Source organism: Orycteropus afer, unplaced genomic scaffold (assembly GCF_000298275.1).
Source record: "Orycteropus afer afer isolate SDZICR_OR568_19922 unplaced genomic scaffold, OryAfe1.0 scaffold00139, whole genome shotgun sequence".
Lineage (NCBI taxonomy): Eukaryota > Metazoa > Chordata > Mammalia > Tubulidentata > Orycteropodidae > Orycteropus > Orycteropus afer.
Window position 1 is genome coordinate 243,737 of NW_006921726.1, and position 11,380 is coordinate 255,116.

General features: G+C 49.1%; 1 protein-coding gene across 1 annotated transcript; it reads right to left on the reverse strand.

Moving 5' to 3' along the window:
- Window positions 1-2,118: 2,118 nt before the first annotated feature.
- LOC103201008 (synaptotagmin-15-like) lies at window positions 2,119-10,753 on the reverse strand. Its single transcript, XM_042781621.1, is given in 10 exon segments — window positions 2,119-2,261; window positions 3,058-3,235; window positions 3,679-3,680; window positions 4,094-4,214; window positions 4,853-5,020; window positions 6,728-6,740; window positions 6,742-6,799; window positions 6,802-7,005; window positions 9,901-10,044; window positions 10,558-10,753. Coding segments are annotated over 10 exon segments (1,206 nt in total). The 5' UTR covers window positions 10,733-10,753.
- Window positions 10,754-11,380: the final 627 nt, after the last annotated feature.

Genomic DNA, 11,380 nt, shown 5'->3' on the forward strand with positions numbered 1-11,380 from the left:
TTTTTCTAGATTAATGCTTTGTACATTCCATGTTCTCATTATTAATGGATGTTTCCAACAGTTTCTTCCCATTTTCAGTCATGCCACATCAGCAAATGAATGTCCTGAAAGCTTTACTCCATCCAAATCATTAAGGTTGGCTCTACTTTGAGGAGGCAGCTCTTCCCCAGTTGTATTTTCAGTGACTTCTGACCTGAGGGGCTCATTTTCTGGCACTATATTGGACAATGTTTCAGGGCTATTCATAAAGCTTCCCAGTAATATATAAGGTAGTGTTTCACTACTATTCATAAGGTTTTCACTGGCCAATTCTTTGAGAAGTGGATGGCCTTCTTCCAAGTCTGTCTTAGTCTGGAAACTCTGCTAAAACTTGTCCACCATGAGTGAACCTGCTGGTATTTGAAATACTGGTGGGATAACCTTCAGCTTCACAGCAACTCACAAGCCACCACAGTACAACAAAATGACAGATGGGTGGTAGACTGACAGATGAGTATTCTGTCCATACTGACCAAAACACAAAGGCCAAACACCTTGCTGTCCAGTCTATTTAGACTCATAGTCACCTTCTGTGTTACACAGTAAAAAGTGTGCTCTACAGAGTTTTCTTGGCTGGAATCTTCCTAGAAGCACATTGGCAGGTCTTTCTTCCATGGTACTGCTGGATGGGTTCAAACTGCCAACCTTTAGATTAGTAGTCGAACAAAAACTGCTTGTGCCATTGAGAGACCTCCATACCAAATATCAGATAAAGCTTTTATTTATGTATTTATGCAATTACAAAGACCAGAGGTGAAGTTAAAAAGATATAAACCTAGTGTAATGTTTATGACTTTCTTTCCTGAAGCTGTTCACTGAATAAGAAGAGGAAACAGATACTGGTTGAAAGTTTTGTTGTAGATATATACAACAATAATACATTGCATCTGCAAAGAAAGACACTACTACTGCAGCCAAGTAAGAAACCCAGCTCCACAGCATCCAGGTGAAAATACAAACTGTCTATTAGAGGAACAATGACAAGCACAATGTCTGCCCCTTCCCAGAAGTCCAACTTCATAGGAAGCTGATGACTAGGATTTGTGGGAACGTCCATCTAATGAATTTTACAGCAAAATGACCACAACATGATAATCTTAATGAAACTGCTAGTTTTAAGGAAGGAGCTCTCAGCCCCATGTTTTCACAATTTCTTGCCAAAAGTCAGAGCTCCAGAAGCCAGACACCATTAACCAGAATGACTGATCATAGAAAGTGGCTGCTGAACACCTGTAAAGTCTGAAGTGGGAAGTTTTCAGCTATGGGGAGAGTGGGATTTGTCAGAGCCTGCGAGGGACCTACAAAGACAACAGAGATGAATGAGACTAGGCTCTCCTTCCCTCATACATGGACGGATTAGGGAAAACTACCACTAACCAGCATGTGGGCCAGGGCACACTACATTTCCCTACAGGTTCTGAAGCCTGGGAGTCTTATTACAAGAGAGCGTTCTCTCCTGAGCTGTGTGGGCATGCTGTGTTGCCTAGGTTTCCAGTGACTTGCAGACCACACTTCCATGTGCAGCTCAGGGTAAGGGGGATTATGATATTTCTCGTGGCCTAAATTAAATAAGTGCTCTGGGCATATTTTCTATAATTTCTCCAAGCAGTTTGGTTCCTCTCCCAGACAGAAAGCAGAGAACAGGACAGCCAAAAAACAGTATAGACACAGCATCAACCCATCCATAGCTTGCCAAGTAACCAGCTTCCCCTGCATTTCCATTCAGAATATACAGCTCTGCTACTGCTAAGTATTCAGAGTATTTATTCTCAGTGTCCAAGGTTCAGGTTCAAGTGGCATCTGAGAGGACCAGGGCTTATGGCAAGATTCTACATGCAGGCCCCCCAAGATGGTGTAGGGGCAGGAAGGTTCCCTGGGCTTGCTAGGTCATGAGAGATTGGTCACAGCTGCTGACCCAGGCCAGGGCTGCTTCTCTCCTCTTTGCTCCTACACATCATACTCACACTCCCCGGGCTCAGCAGCCTGGCTGTCCTGTGAGATGTTGTCCGTGCCTATGGCTGGTCATGAATTACTGAGTAAAAGTTGGCTTCAAGCATGAAGGCGAGGTCTGGGCCTGGCTCAGGGCTCAGGGCTGCAGGAAAGTGCATGCCAGCACCGCACCAGGTCCTTAGGCTTGCTGACCGTAGTGTCCCAGTGCTCCAGCTCCTTGTGACGGGCATACACGTAGGGGCCCACTACCACCCAGCCCAGCTCATGGCTCTCTGCAGAGGGGAAAGCAGAGTAATTCTTGAAGCCCAGAAGCCAAGTCACCTAGTCACAAGTGACTTCCCTCTCTTCCTCACTCCTCCCTCAAACAAAGAGACAAGCCCTTCCCTCTTTCAGCACAGGACCAACAAACCCAGTGGGGGCCTGTTTTGGCTCTGGAGCTGCAGGAGCTGCATCCTCACCTTCAGGTACACTGAATACTGTCCCCCACCCACTGGTATGCTTCCTCACTCACATCAAAGAGCTGAGGGGTCTATCAGCCCACCAATACATTCCAAGAGGGATTGCAACACAAGCCTTGTGCACTCACCCTCTGCCACAGCAGAAGCTGGGCCTTGAGGCCTGGTTCCTGTGTCCAATCCACCCCTCACAACTCTGCCCTTCTACACAGAGGGGTGGGGCACCAGTCTGGGATAACTCAGACCTGTCATCCACTTTGTCCCTGGCCCCAGGATCCTTGTCTAGAAAGCATGGGGAAATGTGAGGAACACATGCATTCATGGGCATTAACTGGCTTCCAGCCTGGTGATTTTCCTGAGAAGAGGGTAGTAGAGGCTACCTCCTAACCCCTTTGATGGTACCACAAACAGAGTCCAACTTTGGGTGAAAGCTAAATATGAAATCCCAGCTTTGCCACCAGTAGACTCTGTGTCCTTGGGCAAGATCTCAGCCCCTCAGTTCTTTGTCCTCACCTTGAAGGGCATGGCATGGGGGATTGGCCATGGCTCAAATGCTCCATAGGGCCTCTCCTTGCCCTTGGCCCTAGTGACCTGGTGTGGGGGGCAATCTTACCATCAATCCCTGTGCTCTGCAGCACACTCAGGCTGAGACTGGCCGTGTCCAGCTCAGCAGGTTCAATCTTGAAGCTGAAGGTTTCATTGCACACAGGGTGGGCAGAGCCTAGCACAGCTGAAGTCTTCTTGCACTTGGCAAACTTGTTGTGATTCATCACAGATAACTTGACAAACACCTGCGGGGATAGTGCAGACTATGGGGCTGGGCCAGGTGGTGGAAGCCCCTGCACTGGTCCCCATCTGTGGAATCCAGTCAGGAGGACACACACCCAGCAGCCAGTCCCCATTAATCACTGCAGTCAGAGGGAATGACTTAAGGAAATGGGCTGATTATTAGTACAATGTTTTATGGCCAAGGAAGTGCTCATCTCCCTTTCTCTTCCTTCATCAGCCTCCAGACACCTCCAGGGCCCAGGCAGGCCTTTGTTTACCCCTTTCAGATGGGGGCAGCCCTGGCCTTTGGGTCCTCAGCCTCCTGTGGCCTCTTATACACCTCCTGGCTCAGATGGCTGTATTATTTTGGGGACGGGGCTCAGAGGGATTTTAAATGGACAGTGGAAATTCTAAATTCCAGCCTACTCTCAGTGACCCCCATCTATGCCAAGACCAGCCAACAAACACCTGCCAGGCAGACCCAGATAAAGACAGGGTCCAGTGAGGAAGGGCCAGGGCCTCCACTTCTCCCCTTCTAGTTCCTCCACTCCAGCATCAGTGCATCAGTGAACAGGAGAGTCCCCTTAGGGCAGGGAGGAGCAGTCTCCCCTAAAGGAATGGGACTATTCAGACTACAGAGGGCAGTCAGGGTCACAAAGCCAAGACAGGACTTGGTCTTAGGGATAGGAGTAGAACCCTTAGTGGAAGCCACAGGGTGCAGCCTTGGATTCTAATTGGGAACAGGGACCTAACATCAGAACTTTTCACTGGAAAGGGAGTAGGGAAGGAGGTCTCAGAGGCACTTGTGTATCAGCAGACTCAAGGTGGCCAAATGTGAGGCTCCAGCCCAGACCCTGAGGAAGAAAAGGCAGAAGACTCACTGACAACATTCTGATCCTCCTGGAACTGGAGGCCCTTGGCACGCAGCACAACCACTGTCAGGCAGCTCAGGTAGTTGTTGTAGCTGAGACAAAACTGGAGGTCTCCAAACTCAGAGATAGGCTGCAGAGGCCAAGATGAAGGCACCTGGTCACTTGGGGAGGCATTGCCCCCACTGTTCTCTGAGTTCCCCATGCTGAGAAGTCAAGGAAACCTTCCCCAGAGTCACTCACCGTTCTACTGGCCTAGCCCATCTTCTTTCATTTCGGCCTCACACACCATTTTATCAATGGGGACACTGAAGTTAAAGGGACTTGCTCAAGATCACACAGAAGTATGGATCAGAGCTAAGGATCCAAAACATGTCTGTGGAATGCCAAGGCCTGTTTTGGGTGCTTCCTGGGGAATGAGGAAGCAAAGGGTAAATAGTTCCCTTGGCTGGTCATCCAGGGTATCACCTTTCATGTGGTCTGACCTAGATGGGAATCCAAGCATGGTTTCTTCAGGTTGCTCAAGTAATGTGACCACCAGGGCAAATGAACCTTAAGTGGCTTCTCATTGCCCCCAAGTCATCCCTTCCCAGGTGTCCCATGTAGCTTAGGGCCCAGGCACCCAGCTTGAGTCACACTTGCAGGGCTGGTGGGTAGTATACTTTGAGCACATTTTGGGGGTTTAGGAGTGGTGGACCTCACCACATCTATTGGATGATTAAGGTAGTGCTGACACACAGGTAGCATTTGTCTAGTGATTGTGATCTTTACCTCCAGGCTTTCAGCCTTCAGGTCTCTCCAGATATGTTGGCTGTTGCCTACTAGAGTCTTGTTCTTTAGAGGGAATAGCACCAGGCCCAGGAAGTGATGTTTCCTCTGCCTGTCCACATGGTACACAGAGAACTTCAGCACCCTCTGTATGATGCTCTTGCTGGACACCTGAGGGTGATGAGGGCCCAGGCCAGGGTCAGGCATGGGATCAGGGATGGGATGGTATAACAGGCTGTTCCAGTGAGGGTTGTGTCAACCAAGGATCTACACACCCCAAGCCCCAGCATCTTCAGTGGCCCTTCTTAGCAGCAAGGCCTAGAACACCAGGGAAGTGAGACTGTGCCAGAGACTTGCTATGGAGGGTGGTCCATGGACCAGCCACATCCACCATCACCTGGGATCTTGTTAGAAATGAAGGCTGTATTTTGGACTGAATTGAGTGCCCCACAAAATATGTGCTAGAAACCTAACCCTATACTTGTAGATGTAACATAATGTAATCACTTTCAATAATATAATCAAATATTACATTAATGAGTCCATATAAGTATAGGGTGTATCCTAAACTTAATCACTTCTGAGTTATAAAAAGAGCAGATAAATCAGAGCGAAGCACACACTCAGGAAGACATGCCATGTGAGCATCACCAAGAAACCAAAGAGTATCTGGGATTACCGACAAGAAAGGAACCCACATGGCCAAGATCTGGATTGGGATATTAAACCTCCAGAATTGTGAGGCTAAAATAAATTTCTATTCTTTAAAGCTACCCATTTCTGGTATTGGTTACAGCAGCACTAGCTAAGACATTACCACAAACCCATGATTCAGAATCTACCCTTTAGCAGGGCTCCCAGGTGATATGTCTGCACATGAAGGTGTGAGAAGCACCATGCTGGGCACAGGCTGGGGCGGGGTGTGTCTGAGGGAAGTCACCCCACCCTCTTCACCTGCAAAATGAGGATAATGTGCCTGCTCTCTGAGCTGTAAACTCCCAATAGCAGTGTCTGACATACAAGTGTTTCTCAATAAATACTGATGTTCTTGTCTTTCTCCTTGAAGCATAGAGGAGCCAGGATCAAAATGTGTGTGTGGGGTGGGTGGTGGTGCTGGTGGTGGTGAGTCAAGAACAATAAGTACAAAAGTTCAAAGAAGACTGTGCTAGTCAGCAAGGCCATTGTCTTGGCTTTTGATGCCTCAAGCATGGGGGAGCAGATCCACCTGTGACTTTTCACAGAAGAGCCCAACGCACAACCTATGGCTTGGACCCACACCCCCACTCTTCCCTGTTCCTGCCCTGGAAGGCAATCTACACTCTTCCTGAATGCTTGACTGGCCTCTCCTTACTCTCCTGCCAGCCTGTTGCCTAGCTCTTGAAAATGTTTGTCCAAGGCCTCTCAGCAGGTGTGGATTACTGGTTTATGTGATGCCACAGTCATCTGCTGAGGCTCCCAGATCTCTGCCAAGCTGGCTCAGGGTCCCTGCACTGGCCTTCCTGAAGGTAGAAGAGAGTTCCTGCTCCCACTCCAAGGAGGCTGGGTATTTCCAGTAAGATCCTGCCCTCTCCTTCCATTGGATAACCTTGCCAGAAACCTCACACCGCTCTAGGGCTTTGGGGTACTTCTCTCTATACTATGGGCCAGCATCTGGCACTGAGTAGGTGTTCCAAAAATATGTTCTATTTCTGCTTCCTGACACCCACTCCCCAGGCCTGTCCTTTGCCCACATCTATAGACCCTGACCCTGACTCTTGGGCTGGGTCCCAGGGGATGCATGGCCCTGGCCAGCAATGGGTGGCTGGGTTGTCCTACAGTGTCTGCTCCTTCCTAGGCTTCTGGAGAGCCCTAGGCCTCTCCTGATCCCATGGGTGCTACCTGGAAGATGAAGCTGTGGATTGGCGATTTTACACTTGGTTTTGGACTGCAGGATGTGTCTCTCATCAGGTGGAGCTTCACCAGGGGGCTGCAGGTGTCTGATGGGGCTTGCAGCCACTGAGCCTTGATCAGCCCCACCAGCAGCAGCTCGGCCTTCTGCTGGTACTCCACTGAGAACCACAGCTGCCCCAGGCAGCCTTCAGAGAACTCAGTCTCACACTTGTCCTCAGGGCACTTGTACAATTCTGAGTTGATGATCCCCACCACACATGCAATCCCTGCAATATAGAGGCTGGGAGGTCTAGCCAGCTGAGGGAAGGCAGAGGTGGGAACAAAAGCAAACTCCAAGCACCTTCCACTTCTTGGCCATCCCCCTATTGGCCAAGCCTCTTCTGGCTTCACTAGCCTCTCCTGGAAGCATCCGCCCACCTTCTTCTCAGACTAAACTTCACCCACCTTTTCCAGTGCAGCTTCCTTGTCTGTACCAAGGCATTGTATATACATGCCTGTCCCTCCTGCCCTGAGACCTGTCACAGAGGTACTGTGATGGTTATGTTTGTATGTCAACTTGGCTAGGCCTGGTTGAGTGGCTGGGCAGCTGGATGTAGTATTCCCCATGATAAGACTGGTAATCAACTCCATGGTGGAATCTACTGTGAGCAGCTGAGTAGTTGCCTTTGGGTATGTGATCTGCTTCCTGTATATAAGGAGAAGTTTTGAGAATGGTCTCTAACCTTTGGCATGCTTGGACCCTGCATGTAGCCATGTCGTTGCTCAGCAACCTGCCATGCTCTGCCGACCTTGGGACTTACAATGGACCTAAGTTAATGGCCTGCTGTGTGCTTTGGTAACATCAGGACTGTGCCTTTTTACTTGTCAACCTTGGGGCTTCTCAGCCTCAGCAGCCTGCAGCTGTCTGAGTGAAGATATGCCTCTAGCTCCAGTGGACAAGAAGCAGGAGGCAGAGCTGGACCCCAAGGTTGAGGGGCTTTCACCGAGCCCCTAGAGCCTGGCACTTTGAACTTGGACTGAAAGCCTCCAAACTGTAAGAATAAACTCCTATTTGTTTAAACCATCCCATTTGTGGTATATTTCTCGTCAGAGCAATACTAGGTAACCAAAACAGGTACCATTGTTCACTCCACACTTGCCACACCCTACTGCCACCTGTGATGGATGGCCATCCCCAGAGCCTTCTCAGAACCTGGCCTGGCATCTTCCTATGATATGCAGAGAATGTTTCCATGATCAAGGGGTGTCTTTTTTTCTTCCCCTTCACATTTGATGGCCAAGCTGATTACTGCGTGGTTCCTAGAAAGGTCTCTTTGGAGGTTTTTGGAGCAAAGAGGTCAGCAGAAAGTGGTTTCTACCTCCTACCATTTCTGGTCTCTCGTCCCACCAACCCACCATCCCTGCAGGGCTTTGAACTGGCTCTTCTTGGTTCAGTCATGGCCAAGAAAGTGAAAAGTTGAATGGATCCAAATTTGTAAAATATGGGTATACCTGAACTGTAACCAGAATGGGAAAAGTTATAGGTTGATGTCCTGCTAGAAACTTAATCCCTCTTAGAAAACGCAGGCAGTGTGTGTGTTGCTCAGAAACCAACTCCTTTGAACAGCAAAGTTGGAAACAGTTGTGTCCAGCTCAAAGATAGTGGCCAACTGCATTGTTTTAATTGTGTGTACCTTTCCACAAACACAAAAACAAACTCACTGCCTCGAGTTGAGTTGACTCATAGCAACCCCTCCTTGGGTTTCTGTGGTAAAGTTGTGTGTCAACTTGGCTGGGCCTGGTTGAGTGGCTGGACAGCTGGTGGTAGTTATTCCCCACAATGAGACTGGCAGTCAGCTCCATGGTGGGATCTATCACAGCAGCTGAGTAGCTGCTTTAGAGATGTGCTCTGCTTCCCATTTATAAAAAGCAGCTTTGGGAATGCTCTCTAGCTTATGGCACACTTGAATGTAGCTGTGTCATTGTTCAGCAGGCTGCCATGCTCTGCCAACCTTGGGACTTTCAATGGACTTGAATTAATGGCCTGCCATGTGGTTTGGTAGCATCAGGACTGTGCTTTTTTACTTGTCAACCTTGGGCTTGTCAATCTCAGCAGCCAGCAGCTGTTTGAGTGAAGAAAAGTTTCTAGCTTCAGAGGGCCAGAAGCAGGAGGTGGAGCTGATGCTCAGGTTGCGGGGCTTTCACCCAGCCCCGAGAGCCTGGCACTTTGAACTTAGACTTAAAGCCTCTAAACTGTGAGAGAATAAGCTCCTGTTTTTTCAAGTCATCCCATTTGAGGTATATTCTTGTCAGAGTGGTACTAGGTAACTAGAACAGTTTCTGAGACAATATATCTACAGAAGTAGATTGTCCAATCTTCCTTCCGAGGAGTGGCTGGTGGGTTTGAACCGCCAGCCTTCTGGTTAGCAGTCAAATGTCTTAGGCACTACACCACCAGAGCTCCCGTAGCTTTCCATAGTCCTGGAAAGAAGCCAATCTCCCATATAAGGCTCCTGAAAGGACTTATTATACCCCTTCTCAGTCTCTCTGGGTGCTCTGGTGGCATAGTGCCTAAGGCATTTGACCGCCTTCATTAGATTTACCCCCTCAGAAACCCAAAGGTGGTCACAATGAGTCAGAATCGACTTGATAGCAATGAGCATGGTTTTTGAGCTTTCTCAGTCTCCCATTCTATGGCTTTTTCTCATAGATTTTCCCATTCCAGTTATTATTCTGGTAAAACTACATTTTACAAATTTGGGTCTGTTCTCTCTGTATTGGCCATGATTGAACTGGTTTGAAGCCATGCAACCATGGAATAGGACCCAGTTCAATTCTGCCCCAAGACACTCCTGGCTTCCAATCCCACCTCTGTCATATACAACCTCTGTGAACTTGGGCAAGGTGCCATTAATCTTCCTGAGCCTCAGTTTATGAATATGTAAAATGGAATGAAAGTCCTCCCTTACAGAGTCATGGTGAGATCTAACTCCAAAACAGCACATGTTTTGGGCATGGGATGCAGTAGAAACTTGGTAAACTGAAGTACCCAGAAAGGGTGGTCTCTGGGCTAGTCTGGCACCCCAGGCTGTATTCTGCAGCCAAGCCCAGTGAAAGCACATAGGTCCATCCTGGCCCAAACAACCCCTATCCCCTGGGCAGTACTTGGCAAGAATACTCACCAAGATTGTTGCAAGAAGGGTTAGGCACGAGCTCCAGGGATGGGTAGGGGTCTTGTGGGGCCTAGATCCACTCTCCACTGTGCAGAGGTATCCAGTCTCGGCCTTGGAGGGAAAGTGGCACCACAAATGGCACACCCGGTAGCCAGTCCAAAGGTATGGAGACAGCATAGAGGTGGCCAGAAAATGGTGCAGCTCCAGAGCACCAAGCCCAGAGAAGGCTGAGTGCCAGAGGCTAGAGGAGGAAAAGCCAACAGGATCCAAAAAAAAAAAGGAAAGAGTATAGTTTTCAGGCCCACACCTCTCTCACAGCCAGAGTCTCTGGGGTCAGTCTGCCGGTGTTCAAATCCCTGATCTGCTACTTACTAGTTGTACTATCTGGACATGTCACTATGACCTCTGAGCCTCAGTTTTCTCAGCTGAAATGGGTTTTGCCATGTCTGCCTCCTAAGTTGCTGTTAGGATCTTGGGGTTTCTTTGTGAGAGCTCCCAGCATGGTGTGTGGCAGTGAAGGCATTCAAAAATCATATCTATTTCCCACCCTGCCCCAAGGAAGGGAGATGGCAGTGCGTTGCCTTTGTTGCATTGCCCCAAGGAAACTCTGTAGGGAGGGCCTTGGACAAGGCCAAGAAGCCACTTGACCCCACATCCTGCCTCACCTGCTTCGCTGGGTCCTGGCCCCCAAATGGCAGAACTTGTCTCCCTGTTTGCTGGATGCAGCTGAGGTGGCCATATTCCTTGTGTTGGGCAGCTCCTCGTAGGTGAAGGTGACACATAGCCTCTTCCAGAGACAGAAACTCACCCCAATCAGCAGCAGCAGCAGACCCCCAATCATACTCCCAATCACCAGAGCCACCTGCTCTGGGGGCACAGAATCACCAAGACTGTACATCTGGGGACAACCATTCCCCCTCACTACTAGCATGCTGGGGATAGAATTTGGGCAGCAACCTCATCACTGGGTTGGACCTCAGAGACAGGCTGCCATGTCTGGCTATGGAGAGTGCTGCTGGCTGGGATTCTCTCAAGTCTAAGAAAGGAGAAGCCACATCCCTTGAGGTCCTAGTGCTCTGGGCAGACCCTTCTGCTTTCCCCTGGAAAGTGGCTGGCCCTAGAATTAGGTTTCTGGCTGAAATGAAGTTATTTGCTTGTTTTTGTGAGTAGCAACCGAGCTTTCCTCACCAGAATATTCGTGTTTGCTGGGCTCCTGTGTATGCTCAAGAGTGAGGGAGCCCAGGTGTGGACTCTACACTTTTAAGATAAGCCCAGGAAAGGAAGTGTGGTGTAGTAAATTACTTAGTGTCGCTTTTCTACCCATAAGTCTTTGTAAACTCCAAGGTGGGATTTTCTATGGGCAACTGAGAGCTCCTGATTGCTGAAGGTGTCCACCTGGAGTATTTCTGTTGGGAGTGGCACAAAACAATGTTCTGGGAGGTGCCCACTCTCTCTCAAGTGCTTAGAGTTCTGATGCTATGATTGGCTA